Below are 19,139 nucleotides of genomic sequence, written 5' to 3'. Positions count from 1 at the left end.
TCCTGTCTCTGGTGCTTTTAAAACAGAATTTGTCAATCCTTTTGTTACAGTTGGCAAGCATGAACTGACCGGCCATAAAGTTGCGGTGAAGATTTTGAACAGGCAGAAGATTCGCAGCCTTGACGTGGTGGGGAAAATCCGCAGAGAGATTCAGAATCTGAAGCTTTTTCGGCATCCGCACATAATTAAACTGTAAGTTCACATGACACGTCTGTCCCTCAGTCCTCTCCCGTTGCATGAGAAACTGAGCTTTCCTGTTCAAACTGTAAAATAAGTGCCAGCGGGTTTGATTTGTGCTCTTCCTTGTGCTAATAGGAAGCAGCCATTTTTATAACTCTTATGTAATTGGGAAGGCACCTTGCTGAAACATAGCTTGAGAAGCCTTCAGAGGATGGAGAATAACTCTTGTGAGGCCTGTGGGAGACTTAGGCAAGATTGGAGTCACAAAGAATGGCACTGCCCTTCAGCGAGCAGCTAAATGGCTTGCTGCATCTGTGCTTCGTGCCTTCTGCATCATTTTGACTACCCACTTCTCTTGCAGCCATTGCAGCTTTTAGGAGCCAGTCCCTATAGGGCTGTCCTGTGTTTTTCCCTGAATGGGGAAATACAGTGGAGTGCTGCCACAGTTGTGCTTGTAGAGGCTCCGACTCCTTTTATGGTCAGAGAGCAAGAATTTGGATACACGCACAGCTGCCACTGAACTGTTCTGTGTTTCTTCAGATACGCAGATGCAAAGGCATGGCTCATTCTCAGGGTTTTTTAAAAACTAGAAATCAGAAACTGAATTATGGGCGTCTTTAGGGTGGCACTGCCCCCTTCCTGCCTCAATTTCAGAGTGCCATGGCAACTGAAGATCCCCTAGAAGACTGAGTGGTTCTTAGAATGATGCTGCAATAATGAGGGGGAGGGCAGAAGCTCTTGCTGTTCTAATGTAGGTTGTGTCAGAGGAAGGGAGGGAGTAAGGAGAGCAGCAGAACTGAGGGATGGGGTGACCACATCTCCTTTGAGCACATGAAGTAGCCTAATACGGAGTTGACAGTAGTGCCATTGGTCTGTATTGTCTGTTCTGGCTGGCATTGGCTCTCCAGGTGTCTCAGCTGGAGGTCTTTCCCAGTACCTACTACTTGATTTTTTAAAGTGGAGATGTCAGGAATTGAACATGGAATCTTCTGCATACAAAGAAGATGCTCTAGCACTGAGCCGTGGCTCCTCCCATTAATATATAATTATATGAAATCTTGCTTTACTTGCTGGTTAGAATACTCGTTGCTAGTTTGTCTAATAAACTACAAATTCTCTGTTTCTGAAATCCGGTAAGTGATCCAAGTGATGTTTTAAGCATCCTGTCTCCATGCCCTGGTTTTATTATTCTGGTTTTGAGAGGTGGGGGTGGGGGGAAAGATGCCTGTGCTGGGGAACCCTCCCCTGCCTGTAGTTCGAGGTTGTGACAATATTGGCAATATTTGTGTTCCTGTTAAGTCAACCGGTCCATTTCATTGATGAGCAGTATTGAAGCAGGCATATCTGAAGACGCTTTAATGGTAACTCACAGATTATTTTTGAATGAAGGAGTAGGGACTTTATATAGCCAAATAATAAATCTCTTATTTGTTGGTGAACCACACTGAGTCCCACAAAACTCCCAGCACATTAAAATGGCATGTTCCCTTGCGTGCATAAATGCCTCTTCGTATGTCAGTTATTGAATGCAGCACCGCTGAAGATTCTCATCCAAATCCTTTTGATCTAGTTATTTTCCCCTGGTCCAATATGCCATGGCCAATTTAGGCTTAATTGTTTGGGATCATAAACAATTTAATAGGGGTCAGATTTGGCTACTGCTGTTGAGCCCGTAGGTTGAGAATCCTGTATACATTTATTTGGAATCAAGTCCTAAATGAGACTTCCAAACACATGTACGAGTGGTCGGATGGCCTATCTGCGTACTGTCCTTAATTAAAAGAGCAGCCTAGTTTCATACGGTGTGCAAGTGTATACTTTGAGTTAAATAATGTATTGTCTTTCTCAGCTACCAGGTCATCAGCACGCCATCTGACATTTTCATGGTGATGGAATATGTTTCAGGAGGTGAATTGTTCGACTACATCTGTAAAAACGGAAGGGTAAGATGCTCCAGCTTTTGCGAGGACTGTTTTATAGACTAAGATGGCCTTTTTGCATGTGGCTGATGAAACACGGAGAGCCGACTTGGGCAAAAATGCAGTGCCCAGGGGTAGAGGAGTTCCCTCCTCCCACATTATGCTGCTCACACAAGCAAAGAATCTGTGTCAGTGCTTTTGTAGAAGTCGGTTTCCAATGTCTTGTCAGAACTGCGTGAGAGAGAACCTTCTCTCTGGAGCACGTAGATACACAAGCATTTATTAGCACTAAGTAGAAGCATTGTGGTGCATAATGGCCATGGCCTTCAGAATATTGCTGATGTTCTCTTCTGGGAAGAGAATCCTTAGTCATTGTTTTGTATTATCAATGCTAAATTGCTCGCAGTACTAATTTTAGGATGCTGTATCGCTTTGTATTTTTGCTTCTGTCGCATTCCTCTGGAAGCTGATGGATAGATACAAAAGAATAAGCAAGGGAACAGAAATATCATGGCAGCTGTTCTCCTTACTACCAGTGGTGCTTGATCATACGTAATTGCTCTACAGGTTTTTTTGGTATTTACTTGTTGGTTTAAATTATTTGGAGTATGATTGCCTATTTGTTGAGAGATTGAATGGGAAGACATTCAGGTTGTAATTTCAGTAGCTTGTAGTTTCAAGGGTTTTGGTCTGCTGCGGAGTCTCATATGCATGTCTGCTCCAGCACATCTGTGATGCTCCTGTGGGAGCAAGGGCTTCTCGGTTGGTTTCGCTGGTGGAGTATCTCTGTGCTCCCATCTCCTTTGTAGATACAGAGGTATATTTAGAAGACCAGGAATTATGTGAGAGCTCAATATATATTATCTGAACGAGATTCTTAGCTTTGTTTTATAACTAGTAAATTGGGGAGGGGGGGGGGCTTTAGCTAGAGCTTCCATATGAGCTTCCACCTGTTTACTTCAGTCTTTTTCTGAGAGTGGTAATTTTATCTGAGAAGCCGCATTACTTCTCAAATAGGGGAATAACATGGGAATCTGCTAGCATTGCTAAAACTGTCCGGAGGTTATATTTCACTTTTTAATTTTTAAAGCCTTAACCTAGCCTTTTAAGTCGGATGAAATACACCCTCTTAGTAAAGTGAATTCCATCAAGGCACTTAAAGCTGTTTCTTAGTCGTGAGATGGATAGCTGTATGCTGTTTAGATAACTAATTTTTAGGAAGCAGGGACATTTATTCAGATCTTTCCACAGCTACTAAGCAGGCAAGGACATATTTTTGCTGGGCTGAGGATGTTTGTGATTTTTTTCCCAACAGTTTCCCCCCCAACCCCTTCCCTACTGCAGATGCCAACATTGCACCTGGTTCTGTTCCTGGGAGTCCCATGAAAACAGGGTGTAACATTTGGGGAGGGTTGCTGTGGAGCGCAGTGGGAGGGAGAAGGCAGGAAAACTGTTTCATAAGCAGAGCTCTACTTATAGTTGGCAAAATACAAATCAAGGATAATCCTTCTGCATATGTATTGTCATTCATATGACATCAGAAAGCCATCTTGCTGTGTGTCCCCCCGCCCATACTGGAAATGCCCATACCGGAAATGCCCATATATTTTATGAGGAGTGTATATTTAACACTCTATTCTCTTCTTCTGTTTCTAGCTTGATGAAAAGGAAAGCAGACGCCTTTTCCAACAGATCCTTTCCGGTGTGGATTATTGCCACAGGCACATGGTAGTTCATAGAGATTTGAAACCTGAAAATGTTCTGCTTGATGCACATATGAATGCCAAGATTGCTGATTTCGGTAGGTTTCCTTGAAGTGTGACATTATTTACTCCATAGTTAATCAGAATTTCCCCTCATTGATATACGAGGTATCTTTGCCAGAATTTAAAGTTGTGTAGCTGTCACGTTATCATGATTAAAACTGCTTTCGGCTTTCTATGTATCTCTTTTATGCATTTGTTACCTTTTTGTAGATGAAGAGTGTGGCAGTTTACAAAAGGAACCACCAGTAATGAAAAGCAAAAAATCCTGGCTGGATCCTGCCTCCCCTCTTCTGCTTTGTGTATATTGGGTGAAAGCGTAAACCGCAATGTGCTTTAATCACGTTTGTTAGCTACTTTACAGCCTTATCCTAGGCACATTTACTTGAAGTGTGTCCCAGAGGAACGTGTTTCCAGGTAATGGTGCAGAAAATTGACCTTTATTCACTGCAGAAGTGGGTTGGATCCTTTACTTTAGAGTGAGTTGTATCTGGCAATCTGGACACAAGGATTGCTGATCATTTCCGTGTTTGCTTTTCCCCCATCAGTCCTTTCCAGTCTTTGAAAAGTTGCTTCCCAATGTCTCAGGGTGGACTGATAGCCATGTGGGTCAGGTGGGCTACATTAAGGAAGGGGAATGGGGCAGAATCATCCTATACTTCCTCTTCCACCCACACATCTCTGAAGGGGATGGAAGGGTGACTTCAGTCCCTCCTTAGTGAAGCCCACAGAACCATGTCCCCATGGGTTAGTCTAGATGAGACCCCAGGAAAGGATTGCTATGGTAGAAGGAAACCAGGGCAAGGTTTGCATGCCAGATCTAACCCAGTGAAAAACTCGGTTTTGTGGATTGTCCATAAAAATACAGCTACATAATCCTGATATTTCTTTTGTAGACATAGTGGATAGTACCTGTCCTTGTAAAGCGTTTTGAGGTCTCTGATGAAAGGTGCTTTATAAATGCTAAGTATTCAATTGTTTTAAAGGTACGGAGCTCATGTACAATTTGGGGGTTGGGCATCTGTTAAATATTCTTATCCAAAAATTGCCTTATGTAAATGTTGTAACACTTCTAGCCAGCAAGCGACTTTGTTGTGAAAAACAGAATTTAGCTTTTTCTTTTTCCAATTTGAAATGTAGCTAGTGCATTGTAAAAATATGAAACTGTTTTATAGAGTTGGACAGTCTGTCTTGACTGGATGCAGCTTTCCAAGAACTTGGGCAGTGGTCTTGCTAGAGAAATAAATGTTCTGGAAAATTTTTAAGCCATGGGAGAAAACCATTTTTTTCCTAGAATTTTTGTTGGAAAAACGGAAAGAAGAGGGGAATTAAAATATGTGCAGTACTTTATCATCCAGCACAAACTTATATTACTGCTTTAAGAACATAAAATGCATCATTCATAATTCTTGTTAGAAATTGTATTTGACACGTTTATAAAATTCAAACATAGCTTGAATGTGCCTGATGAAATTGCAAATGTGCCAAATACTAGAAAAAGATGGAGAACAGCAAACTGCTCTGTCCTGTGCTACCAAACCACACCCATCTTGAGTTTTGCCACTAGGGAAACAGGAAAAAATAAACTATTACCTGGACTTAGAAACAGACTTCACATAAAGCTTTCTTTACATGTTACAGTAAGTGCACGTACATAACAACAACAACAACATTCGATTTATATACCGCCCTTCAGGATGACTTAACACCCACTCAGAGCAGTTTACAAAGCATACTATTATTATCCCCCCAAAAACACCCTGTGAGGTGGGTGGGGCTGAGAGAGCTCCAGGGAGCTGTGACTAGCCCAAGGTCACCCAGCTGGCTTCAAGTGGAGGAGTGGGGAATCAAACCTGGTTCTCCAGATTAGAGTCCCGCGCTCTTAACCACTACAACAAACTGGCTCTCCAGTAAGTAAAGGCATTGTATTCAGGTGGTGGCATACTTTGAAAAGATATTTTCAGTTCACCATATCGTTGATCCTCCTATCCAAAGATATGAAGTTGGGTGCGGGGGTTGAGGGATGCTTGTTTTCTGTTTTTTTCTAAAAACTAAAAACATTTCTAGTGAGGGAAAATGGGAAATTTGGGGGAGCTTTTTGAGTAAGAAAAACCTCATCTTAAGAATTTCATTTAGCCCTCCAACTTTTTGTGCTATTCATTTGGATTTCAATTTTTCCAAAGGATACATGTGCTATGATAGCACCAAATGCTCCAGTTTGCAACCCTTCTTAAGTATTGGGTGTTCTTGCAGTTTTTTCATAGAGAAATCAATGACCCTTAAATTCCACAAATATGCCAAATAGTATAATTTTACATGCTAAGTCATACATGATGCCTTTCTTGTTGTTAAATCAGTATGTTTATAGGAAAGTAAGTATTACAGCTCACATTTTTCCTAGACTTTTAATTTTTTAAAGGTTTTTTTCTCCTGACTTCAAAATTTCCAGACTCTTTTTTCATCTCTACTTTCCTTCTTGAGGACACAGAAAACATTTAAAAGTAGGCAGCAGCGTCTGAGTCGGTCATGAGCTAAAATGGTTGATGTGCAGCTTCTCAAAATGGATGTAGAGGAACATTCCTCATGTATCTGCCAGCTTTATATAGTAGGAGTAAAAATTGTTACAGGACTTGATATTCTTGGATTACCCTATGTTGTGTTTGAGTTGTATGTGTTGGAGGGGAGCTGTATTCTAGGGTACTTAGAGCTTACTCTGTTCTTGGTTGATCCCTCAAAATAGTAAATTCTGTATCATTTAATCTGATCTAAAACTTGTTCATGATGCTACTTCTTGAGGCGAATTACTTTGGGGCATGTTTACACGGAGCCTAACAGCTGCTTGTCAGTATGTGGTAGTGAACAAGCAATCTACCATTGCTGTACAGAGACATTAGGAACTTAAGGTACAGGGTTCAAATCTTGCACTACTAACTTGTGTTGATGTGTGTCAACTATGTGGCACCAGCCGCCTTCATCTGAATCTTTTGTGCATTTTCCAGGCCTCTCAAATATGATGTCCGATGGTGAATTTTTAAGAACAAGCTGCGGTTCTCCAAACTATGCTGCTCCAGAAGTAATTTCAGGAAGGTAGTTTCTCTTATTGGATAAATGTATATATGTATTCCCAAAAACAAAAGCCCTGCTCTTCAGTGTTAAAGCTGCAAGATATATTGCTAAGCTTCCAGGTTTGTACTTGGAAATTTGAACTTCCTGGCTTTGATGGCGGCTTTGCTTAGTCTCAGTACTTTTATGTATGATTTGCCCAAAAGAAATAAAGTAAAAAAAGGAATCAATATTGCTAGCAGTGCTAGGCATAAAGATACATGCTCTTGGCCTTTTGAATGGATAAAAACTCTCTTATCTTGGACTTGGCTGGGAAAACATTCCAGATGTTTAGTTAGCAACATCAGGAATGAAAGCAGTCAGGATCCTTTCTTCCCCCTTGATCTGCTTTCTGGATTGAAGTTGTTGTAATATGATGTTGGTTCTTACAGATGTATCCTTCTGTATGAGAAATGAATCTTCTTAATAAAATAAGAAGGGTATTTTTGTCATGATACCTTGGGTTTTGTAGTTTGCTATCACGGTACTTAGAACATAAATGTAGTAATTTTCCTACCTCACATAAAATGTGTGTCCCCATAGTATTGAATGCTTGAAGCTGCTTTATACGGATCATGTGTCCATCAAGTTCAGCGCTGCCTTCTCTGACTGGCAGTGGCCCTCCAGGGTCTAACATAGAGGTCTTTCACATCACCTGATCCTTTTAAACAGAGATTGAACCTGGGACCTTCTGAGTGCAAAACATGTGCTCTACTTCTAAGACATGCCCCCCTTCCAGTTTTCAGTACTTTCATGTGGTACAACTGTGATGGTGGCTTATGCAATTGAACATATATGTTGCTGCGCCTTGCACCCTTCCCACGGAAAGCTCATCACTGGGTACATGAGCTTATCTCTTTTATACTCTTGCAATCTCCTGGCACATTTTATCTGCCACCTTGAGGCAAGTGGACAAGTGCAGTATAAATATATTAATAAATAAAAATAAACAGATCTCTGAGAGAATTTAGGCTAAGAGGGAAGGTTGTGCAGATGTCTTGCTGCCTACTCCTTTACAGTAATTAGGGGAACTGGGAGTGTCTGCTCGGTTCCCTTTTGCACATGAATTGCTCTGCTGTTCTTAACCATGGTGGTTCATTATGTAATTTTAGCTATGGTTGGCACTAACTAGAGCTTGCTTCTATACATGATTTAAAACTAGGAATCTGCTTAGGCAAGTTGGAATTAACTTGAACCAGAATGGTTTAGGGCAGGAGGAACTTGTCTTTAAGGGGAGGGGCTGGAGAAGGGAGCACATGATAGACTTCCTGCTTTTGATACCATCCTAAGTATATAACTGGTGCCTGTTGCATCATCTTACAGTGAATTGTCTAGAGTACCCTTTAAGCATCATTGCTGAATGACACCCCCCCCCCCGGATATTTGGTCCTTCATCAGTCTCGAACGGGAAACCGGGGGGGGGGGGTGGCAATCCTTATCCGAGAGGCTTTCTCTTTCAGGCCGCTCCCCATCCCTGAGATCTCTGGCATTGATTGTGTAGGACTGATGTGGAATGCCAAAGAAAGTTTGGCTATCTGCTTGGTGTACCAACCATCCAGCACACCAGCAGATACTCTGCCGTGCCTGCTAGAGGTGGTCGCTGGGTGGGCCTTGGAGTATCCCAGACTGATAGTGTTGGGGGACTTCAATGTCCATGCTGACGATGCTGCCTCGGTGCAGGCTGTGGACCTGGTGTTGGTCATGGCAACGCTAGGACTTTCCCAATTTGTATTGGCTCCACACATAAAGCAGGCCACACGCTAGACTTGATCTTCGGGGTAGGGTTATATGTGGTTCTGGATAGGGTAGAGTTGGTGCCATGGTCAGACCATGCATTCTTGAAGGTTTGGCTGGGGTTGCCACGCCCCCCTACAAGGGCGGGGAGCTAATTTATGCTCACCTGCAGAGACTCATGGATCCAATTGGTTTCCAGAATGCTCTGCGGGAACCGATGTTCCATGGCGGTTCGTTGGAAGAGCTGGTGGAGGACTGGCAAAGCCGGCTCTCCAAAGCCATCAACAAAATCGCACCCCCATCATCCTCTTCGCCCCCGCAGTCGCCGAGCTCCCTGGTATATGGAGGAGCTTCGGCAGAGGAAGCGGGAGCTAAGATGACTTGAGCACGTGTGGCGGCGATCTTGGGACGAAGAGGCAAGAACATCTTATAGGTCGTTTTTGAAATCCTATGAGGTGGCAGTGAAAGCTGTGAAGAAGGAATTCTATGCAGCTTCCATTGTGTCAGCTAGCTCACGCCCAGCTAAATTGTTTAATGTGGTACGTTCATTGGTCTCCTTATCGAGTGGAGACCATCAAAATTTGAATTTGGCCATTAGCTGTGAGGCTTTTGCGAGCTTTTTTGCTGATAAAGTCCTGTCTCTCCACCATGATCTGCCGGCCACAGTTGACACGGTATGTGAACTAGAGGCCTCTTGGCCGCCTTCGGGGTCAGTAATTGATCATTTCGGCCCTCTCTCTGGGAAGGAAGTAGACAGGATCCTGCAGGTGGTGAGCCCTACCTCTTGCCTCCTGGAGCCGTGTCCATTGTGGCTGGTGAAAGCCAATGTTGGTGGACTACGGGATTCCTTGGAGGCTATTGTCAACACATCCTTGGGCTCCGGGGTTTTTCCTGGGGTACTAAAGGAGGCTGTGGTGAGGCCCCTGTTAAAGAAGCCATCACTGGATCCCGCCAACCTGCTCAGTTACCGCCCAGTCTCGAACCTCCCATTTCTGGGTAAGGTGATTGAGCGGGTGGCAGAGAAACAGCTGCAGAGTTTCCTGAAGGAGACCTCGGCCCTGGATCCCTTCCAGTTTGGCTTCTGCCTGGGCCATGGGACTGAGATGCTTCTAGTTGCCCTCACGGACAATCTTCGCAGACACCTGGATTGAGGTGGAACGGCGCTGCTGATTTTATTAGATCTTTTGGCAGCTTTCGATACAGTTGATTATGATAATCTGACCCACCGCCTCACCAATGTGGGAATTCAAGGGACGGCATTACAGTGGCTTGTCTCCTTTCTCCACGGTCGGGGACAGAGGGTGGCGCTAGGGGAGAAGTTGTCATCCCACTATCCACTAGTGTGTGGTGTGCCACAGGGGGCAATACTCTCCTCATTATTGTTCAACATCTATATGCGCCCCCTTGCCCAGCGTGTGTGAAGTTTCGGGCTTGGGTGTCATCAGTACGCTGCTGACACCCAGCTATACCTGTTGATGGACAGCTGGCCTGGATCGGCCCCGGATGTCCTGGAGCATGTTTTTGAAGCCGTGGCTGGATGGTTGAGGCAGAGTCGGCTGAAGTTAAACCCCTCGAAGACGGAGATCCTGTACTTGAGTCGCGGGAGTGCGGATTTGGGGCCCAGGCTTCCTACAGTCGATGGGGCGGTGCTTACACCGGCTCCGAGAGTTAGGAGCCTGGGGGTGATCCTTGATGCCTCCTTGAAAATGGAGGATCAGGTCATGGCAGTTGCCAGGTCATCATTCTTCCATCTCTGACAGGCCAGACAACTTGCCCCCTATCTTTCAACCCGCGACTTAACTACAGTGGTCCAGGCAATGGTCACCTCTAGGTTAGACTACTGTAACACGCTCTACGCTTGGCTTCCCTTGAACTTGATCCAGCGGTTACAACTGGTCCAAAATGCAGCGGCGCGTGTCATCACCAGAGTACCTTCTAATGCACACATTATACCAGTATTGCGCCAGCTGCATTGGTTGCCGGTGGAGTACTGGATCAGATTCAAGGTTTTGGTATTAACCTGTAAAGCCCTTTGTGGACTCGGACCGGTGTATCTGCGGGACTGCCTCTCCTTATATGAGCCCCAGAGGATGCTTCAATCCAGCAACAAACAGCTGTTAATGGTCCCTGGCCCCAGGGAAGGCCCGCCTAGCGTTTACCAGGGCTTTTTCAGTCCTGGCTCCAACCTGGTGGAACGCTCCGTCTAAAGAGACTAGGGCCCAGCCGGATTTGTTATCCTTCCGCCGGGCCTGGAAGACAGAGCTGTTCCGCCAGGCATATGGTTGACGCTGGTTGGGCCTCCCCACCAGCTGACTAGAGGAAAACATGCCCCCCTACCCACCCAGCCTGTTAAATACTTTGGAAATGGTTGGGGGGTGGTTCTTGGAGAAGTCTGCTGTTGTGTGTTTTAAATAGTTATGTGTTTTTAAAGTTATATGTATTTTAAATTATTATACTGATTGTAATCCGCCCTGAGCCTGCTGATGCGGGGAGGGCGGAACATAAATTGAATTAAATAAAATAGATAAATAATGTTGTTTTAGATCCTGGTCTCCCTACTTTGAGTCTAGCATATGGAGAGTTACCTGCCTGGCTTCATTTCATACTGTGAAATGAAGTGCAACGCCCTTTGGCTTGTATCTTGTATCTTCTGTCTGCCATGGTGTGCATTCCTCTTGTGCTTAGCACTTTTTGGCTTCTTGAAAGGCATTCCATAAGAGGAAGTGCCTAATACCAGATGAGGACACACCACACTGGAGGGCCTCCCCTACAATGGATGACCAGGAGCTCAAGCAGAATGAAGGTATAAGATCCAAGCATGAGAACAACGTATGTGTTTGTGTAGTCCTTCCAGCTAGCTGCTGAAAGACTGAGAAATCAGTTTAAGAAATGATTATTGCAAAACTTTTATTCCTTGAACAAAACTAATTTTAAATGCAATTTTTTCAGGTTATATGCAGGTCCAGAAGTGGATATCTGGAGCAGTGGTGTTATTCTCTATGCTTTGTTATGTGGTACCCTTCCATTTGATGACGATCATGTGCCAACACTTTTTAAGAAGATATGCGATGGTATATTTTATACTCCCCAATACCTGAATCCAGCAGTAATTAGCCTTCTGAAACACATGCTTCAGGTGGATCCCATGAAGAGAGCTACGATCAGAGATATAAGGTAACTGATGGCTCAGATGCAGACACAACATAACCCCGATGCTAAATAGTTACACTTGCGTTTTGCGCTGTAACACCGGCCAGACATCCTATCCTGCATTACAGTGATATGATCATCTTGTAATTGATACATCATCTCTTCTTGTGTATTACTGGCCCAGCAAATTGTGTGTCCTTATTTACCAAAATCTTCTAGCCGTAGTGCTTCGTATGTGACTATAAAATTAATGATATAATTCAATCTACTTCCAGCTTCTTTGGGTTTTGGATAACTTTCTTCTTGAAACTTTATCTGTAATTTGCTTTCTGATCGTTAAATTTTTGCTGCTTCTAATCTGCGGTTAGGTTTTTAGTTCCTGTGGCCTCTTCAGACTCATATTGGATTGGACCCAAACTCTTCTCCCCTTTTGCAAGGAGGAGATGCTTCCACTTGTGCAAGGTGGAATGTGGGGTCCACTAACACCCCCCCCCCCACACCACCACCTTTGCTGTTCTAGGGGATCTCTAATCCTTGGGAGTTACTTTTCAGGGTGCTCATGTCGTTGCATCAGGACAGGGGAGGTGGGAAGGCCATGGTCCAGGAATGGAACTCTGCCCTCAGTTTGCTGCATCCTGTACCCCGTTCTTTTGCACTGGATATTTTTACACTGGATTTTATTATTTTGGATACTTTTGGTAGGAAAGTGACTAATGTTAGTATTACAAAAATCTTACGGATGAAAGAAGACCACCCAGTCCCAACAACTGCATCTCACTCATGCAGGGATATTCCTCTGGTGAAAGAACCTCCTTACACTGGAGTAAAGTGCTGCTATCAGCAAAGTGGAGTCATTGGATGCAGTCCTGTGTGTGTGGTCTGATTCCAAACCCTATTTTTTGCTGTTAGGGTGAATTGATATTGGTGGTAAAATACCTTAAGGTTTACAGAAGTAAAATTTTTAGACCTGAGAAAAAAGTGTGTTATAAAATTGGACCAGGAATAGGTATAAAAAGGCAGTTATATTTTATATATGTTACAAGAGTTGCAGTAGTTACCACAGCTTTTTGTGGTGAATCAAATTCCATTTGTAAAGAGAGAACAAAGTTCCTAAGCTGTTGTGTTAATCGAGTCTAAGTGAAACTTGTGTTCACAGTAATAATCAAGACACTCTAGGTAATTTTTTTTCTTGTCGATCTGGCTTTTAAAATGCATCCCCCCCTCATATTTAGGGAACATGAATGGTTTAAGCAAGATCTCCCCAAGTACCTCTTCCCAGAAGATCCATCATACAGTTCAACTATGATCGATGATGAAGCCTTAAAAGAGGTCTGTGAAAAGTTTGAATGCACAGAGGAGGAGGTGCTGAGCTGCTTATATAATCGGAACCACCAGGATCCTTTGGCGGTTGCCTATCACCTCATCATAGATAACCGAAGAATAATGAACGAAGCGAAAGACTTCTACCTGGCGACAAGCCCGCCAGATTCTTTTCTCGACGATCACTTCTCCCGTCCCCATCCTGAAAGAGTGCCATTTTTAGTAGCCGAAGCACCAAGGCCGCGCCACACACTGGATGAGCTAAACCCACAGAAGTCCAAACACCAAGGAGTCAGGAGAGCCAAGTGGCATTTGGGAATCCGAAGCCAAAGTCGACCCAATGACATCATGGCAGAAGTTTGTCGAGCAATCAAACAGCTGGATTATGAGTGGAAGGTGAGAGACGTCTGTGTGCATTTTTTAAAACAGACTATTTAAACATGCAAGCCATGAAAATGTGACTCGGATTATTGCAAGTGAATACGTTCTGGGTCTCTTAATAAAAATTAGACTAAGAATTAACTTTCAGGTGTATTTCCTAGGTTGTAAATCCGTACTACTTGCGTGTTCGACGGAAGAATCCGGTGACTGGCACGTATTCCAAAATGAGCCTGCAGTTATACCAGGTGGACAGTAGGACTTACCTGCTGGATTTTCGTAGCATTGATGGTATGAGAAAGGAGGACAAATATAATCTTAATTTTTGAACTGATTATTGGTAGATTAGCTTCTAATTTTGCAAAAAAGGGAAAAAAAACTTTAAAATCTCCATGGAATTCATTCTCACCTCAAACCTATGAGGCAAATTACTGTTTGGCCAGTGTTGCAGATCCTCATCTGACAGAGGAAAAATGAGTTCCTTGGGGCATTTTTTAAAGATAGTATCTATCAGTGCAAGAGAATTTGATGTGTTACATATAATAATTTATTCCCTGCCTTGAAATTACTGCCATAAATTTTAGCTGGCAGTAATTTCAAGACAAAGGAAATACTATATGTAATATATCAAATTCTTCCTACACTCAGATGCATGGATGGCTGCAATTTAAATGATTTAAAAATCACGATTGTTAAATAGAGCCCTCATATTTAGCACCTCTTTGTCCTTAGGATCTGAGATGGCAGGGGTGAACAGAAAATGGCCCATGCCTTTGTGTCCAGCTTGTGAGCTCCCGAAATGGGGTTTGGGCTGAGCGTATTTGTGAGCAGATGGATCTTGTCTAATCTAGGAAGGAGATTCTTATTGCTCATAAGAAAAGATAAGACCACCCAGTTAGCAGCTAAGTTGGGGTCAGTTTGAGGCCAAAATAGCTGCACTTTATTCACTGTATTAAACTGGTTCAGCCTGGTTCTCTTAATCACTCAGCAGTTGACCACTGTTCCTCTAATTGCTTGCTTACCATTGTGTCATCCTTGCCAGCATCCCTTTATAGATTGTTTTTCTGTTGTTGCCCCAGATGAAATTACTGAAGTAAAGTCCGGGACTACCACTCCGCAGAGGTCAGGCTCTGTGACGAACTACAGGTCTTGTCAGAAGGATTCGGACACTGATGCTCAAGGAAAATCCTCTGATATGTCTCTTCCCTCATCGGTGACCTCTTCCCTCGACTCTTCTGCAGCTGAGTTAACCCCAAGATCAGGAAGCCACACGATAGAATTTTTTGAGATGTGTGCAAATCTAATTAAAATACTTGCACAATGATTTATAAGATGGGTTTATTTTTTTTACAGCAATAAGCATGCCTAAAAAAAAAAATCATAGTTAAATGCTTCCAACTATAATCAAATACAGTTAACTTTGGCGCTGAGACAACTAGCCACATTGCAATTTGCACAGAGATTGAATACACAGAAAGCTGTCTAGACCTTTTAATGCGGTGAAGCAAATTGTGATTAGACCTCCAAGTATGATACAGGTACAAGAAACAGGTTTTTTGAGTGGGTTTTATCTTTTTGTTGTGTACACATTGGGATTTCTTGGAGTATCACAACTGACCATAAAGATCTTTTTTGTAGTTTATATTGCTGATTATATATTTCTGTTATGGTATAAATGGTCACTTGGTAGATTAGTGGTCCATGCCACGGGTGACTCTCTTGATCTCAGTCTTCAGTAGCATCCTACTCTATCAGTATAAGTGTTCTCCTTGTCAAACTGCAGTTTAGACCACTGGCACATCTAAGTATTTTGCAGGTGCAATTGGCTTGGGTGAAAAAGGCTAAAGGAAGACGCTGCCTTGCTTTGCACCAGTGAAGAGCTTGGAAAGTCCAAAGTCAATTCAGTATCCAAAGACACTGTTTGAATTTTACATCAGTTAGGCATTGTATGCCTAACTGATACAGCCAACAGTATTGGGTTCAGTAGCGGGGTGGGGGACATGTAGAATTGGGCCTAAGGGGACTCTAGACTCTCTTGCTTTTTCTCGGACTTCAGCCTCATGCCAAAGTGCTCTGAGACTGAAGAGTTTCAGAAGTAATTGGCGGCATAGGGGTGAGCAGTTCAAGGCAGAGAGTTAAAACTGTTCATGGAGGATAGCAGAGGCCCTTTCTGTGCACTTGAGAAAGGTCTTCAGTCGGGGTGGGGGGAACACCCTTTCCAGCATTGCATAGGATATAATCACAGCTGTGTAGATTCCATTTGTGATACTGGTAGCCTAGCAAGCAGCTTCTTGCATGCTACTATCGGATACGGATCCTGTGCCGTGCCCAAACTCAATGAGCATGTGGTTGACAGGACAGCCCCAGTGGATTGGTGCATGCCAGTCTAAAATCCGGCATTGATCATTGTCAGTGCTCCTGCCTTTCATGCATCTCACTGCTTTTTGGCAGGTAATTCTTCTAGTAGTGGGTGATTTGAGTCTTGCCTGTGTTGTGCGTAATCACTTTTTTACACCACTTTTTTATACTGAATTAAAATTTTTTAAAAGTAACGGAACGTTAGTTATGATTTAGTTTTGAAAATGGCAACAGCCCCTTGAATAGAAATGAATGAGCAGGCTTAACTGATAGACACCTGCTTGGAAATCTTTTAATTCGGTAAGTTTGCTCCAGGGAAGGCTTGATTTTTACAGTAAGTTAAAATTAGAGAAGAATATGTATATGGAAATACTGTGTTTTCTGTCAGTCTTGCCTGACACGTACATTGCATGTAACTGCAGCCAGTGCTAATCCTGGTTTTCTGTCTTAACCGTGGTTGAGCCCCCGAATGTACAATGAAACTATAATTTCAAAGTGAGCCCTGCCTCCAGAAAATAGGCACTAGTGAGAACTGCTTTTTACCTTGAGAGCATAAAGGTGTGAGAAAACTCTCTTAACCGTGGTTTGCTTGGTATAGCAATAGTGCCTAATGGATACAAATCCTTGTCAATCTATGGTTTCATGTTCTAGCTTATGCCATCCGTAACCGTCATGTAAAGGGGTGGGTTTCTTTAGACAGTTGTAGGAACTCCATGGCTAAGGAAAGCAAACCATTGATTAGTGTTACGTCTGCATCAGGTCTATGGTTTATGCAGATGCCATATAGCACAAATTTCTTAATCTCAGTTTTGGAAGTAGCAGTGTTTAATTTTTAAGCCCTTCATGATCTAGCTCTGAAGTATTTCTTTATATCATTGGACACTTACGTACATGGAGCTAAATCATTCTGGAAACTTGTGCATGGGTATCTCATATTTTTAGAGGGAAGTCTGTGATGAGAGGTTCTGCTAGCGATAAACAGCTGGTTAAACAGTGCTTATAATTGCATCCAAGGCCAGTGATCTCGATCTGCTGAGGGTGTTGATGCCTGCAGCTTCAATATGCGCTGAGCTGAAAGAGACATGCAGCTGCTTAAGCCTAGATCTCCATCAATTCGGGGGTTACACTGTTACCTTGCTGCTATTTGAACTAGTAGAAGCTGGACCTTAAAACCTTCTGCAGAGACTCAAATTCCATAGTTTGCTTTTGGAGTCATTGGATTTTTTCATATACACTCAGTGGTCTTCTCGTGTTGCAGTTTTCACAGCTCTTCAAACCATGATGTTACTTACCATAATGCAACCATGTCTTTAAAATGTGGTTTGAGTAGCCGTCTTTAATATGCACTTCAAATGGAAAGTATGTGTGTATTAGTGTGTGAGAGAGGGGGGGGGAAGAAAGAGGGGTGAGTTTTAAAGAAAACATTGAGTACGTAATGCAGTTCCGATGACCATAATAGAAATGTTCTTGTGGGGGGACCATGTCGTAGTCCTACCTTTTAATTTAAAAAACAGATATTGTTATGTCTAGTTCTGCTGCACCTGTTCAATAATTGTGACTTTTTAAAGTTATGCTGTGTTTAATTTTGAAATTGTTAAAATTGCACTTGGCAAATGGCATAAAACGCACACTTTTTAAAATGCTGGTTAGTCTTCTAGAAGTGTTCAGTGTTACACAAACTCTACCTTTGGCACACGTTACTGGGCACAAGCCATAAGTGCTATTGCTGCAGGTATGCTGTTCATTTCCAGGTGGCCTGTAGCTGGATTGCATACACTTTTACTCTAAAGTAAGTCCCATAGAGATGAGTGGATGCACAAGAGAGCAGCCGCTGAGGGATTGTCATGAGCCCTGCTTGAAAAGACTGAAAGGTGTGTGCCACTAGCACTTGGTGGATTGTGTCCAGTGTTGTCTGTTTGGAAAATGTCATGGTGCAACAGATATTAATTTTAAAGATCTGTCTATCTATATATATATGGTCACTCCTTTTGTTTTAAAGCAACCGGGCTTTGACTTTACTTTGGTGTACAGTAGTTAAAATACATGGCAGAAAGGTACTGTGTGCCTGTTCTTATATGGAATCAGTTTTAATTTTTTAAATAGCTTTTGGCCATCAAATATTCCTTTTTTTATTGAGGTTTTTAATTTTTTTTTCCATAGCAGGGCTGTCCAATGTGTGTTATTAAAGCAAAAATAAAATCACTTTTTCATAACTTTTTTACACTTACAATAAATATTGAGGTTGAAATGATTTTTTTTACCAGACTTTTACAGGGTCTTGCAGTGGAGGCTTAAAATTGACATTTCTTAGTATTACCTTAGAACATGGCAGTAGTTGGTCACATACCCAGAGTTTTGTTTGTTTTGTTAAGAAAAAGGGCTCGCTTAATCACATCTTTCAAAGGCTTAAACGGCAAAGGGAGTGTTGTGTAACTAGCCAAGTACCTTTTGAAAAGTAGTATTTCTCTAAGTTTGTTCCAGTGGGAAGGAAAGCCTTTGAATTATTTATTTCACTAAAATTCATAACGAACTAGGGCTGTTAATCTGTCCATGTGCAATGTATTGTGACACTGGTAAGAGGGTAGAAGCCATTTGTGTGGTGCGATATTGTCAAGATCAACTTTCAGATACCAAGTGTTTCAGTACAAACTTTTGAGAGATTTACTTTGTCAATTGATTTACCATTCTATAGCTTAAGAAAAGGATGACCACCTTCTCCTACAAACAAGATGTGCCTACTTCTATTGCAGATTTTTTTTTTGGCAATACTGAATGAAAAACTGCTTGTGATAGCTGTATGACTTGTTACTTTTAACAAACATTAAATTGTATGCAAGTACATCTGTGTATTGGTCTTCTGTGTGCACGGTATCCTGCTTCTATCATCTGTGCATAGCCTTCGATAATCCCAAGGAAAGCTGCTAAATTGATTCAGATTTAGAAAAAGAACTTTACCAGGGCGCACACTCTGGTTCATGGGGGACTGTTAACACAGTACATTCATAGGACAAGCAAGGCAGTGCTGTCTTGTGAAGAGAGTGCATCAATATACAGGTCCAGAGGAGTTAGCCGTGTTAGTCTGTAGTAGCAAAATAAAAAAGTCCAGTAGCACCTTTAAGACTAACCAACTTTACTGTAGTATAAGCTTTCGAGAATCACAGTTCTCTTCGTCAGACGCATGGAGGGCAGAAGGAAACTGGTCACATTTAGTTAATGCACAGACATTACTCATTAG

The 19,139-nt window shown here is 42.6% G+C and overlaps 1 protein-coding gene across 1 annotated transcript; it reads left to right on the top strand.

Moving 5' to 3' along the window:
- The first annotated feature begins 4,384 nt into the window (after positions 1-4,384).
- Positions 4,385-18,735, top strand: PRKAA1 (protein kinase AMP-activated catalytic subunit alpha 1). The gene is made up of 6 exons (XM_054986479.1): positions 4,385-4,848; positions 6,862-6,949; positions 11,648-11,872; positions 13,081-13,564; positions 13,711-13,837; positions 14,626-18,735. The coding sequence occupies exons 2-6, from the start codon at positions 6,873-6,875 to the stop codon at positions 14,868-14,870; spliced, it is 1,158 nt and encodes a 385-aa protein (XP_054842454.1). The 5' UTR covers positions 4,385-4,848; positions 6,862-6,872; the 3' UTR covers positions 14,871-18,735.
- The last annotated feature ends 404 nt before the right edge of the window (positions 18,736-19,139 follow it).

The sequence above is a fragment of the Eublepharis macularius genome, chromosome 8 (genome assembly GCF_028583425.1).
Source record: "Eublepharis macularius isolate TG4126 chromosome 8, MPM_Emac_v1.0, whole genome shotgun sequence".
Lineage (NCBI taxonomy): Eukaryota > Metazoa > Chordata > Lepidosauria > Squamata > Eublepharidae > Eublepharis > Eublepharis macularius.
This window is presented reverse-complemented; position numbering and strand designations above follow the sequence as displayed.

Bases quoted from the DNA above. Each gene is read 5' to 3' on its own strand.
- PRKAA1 (XM_054986479.1), top strand. From the start codon at position 6,873: ATGATGTCCGATGGTGAATTTTTAAGAACAAGCTGCGGTTCTCCAAAC. The intron at 6,950-11,647 runs GTAGTTTCTCTT...CAATTTTTTCAG, and splicing joins CCAGAAGTAATTTCAGGAAG to GTTATATGCAGGTCCAGAAG. The intron at 13,838-14,625 runs GTATGAGAAAGG...TTGTTGCCCCAG, and splicing joins GGATTTTCGTAGCATTGATG to ATGAAATTACTGAAGTAAAG.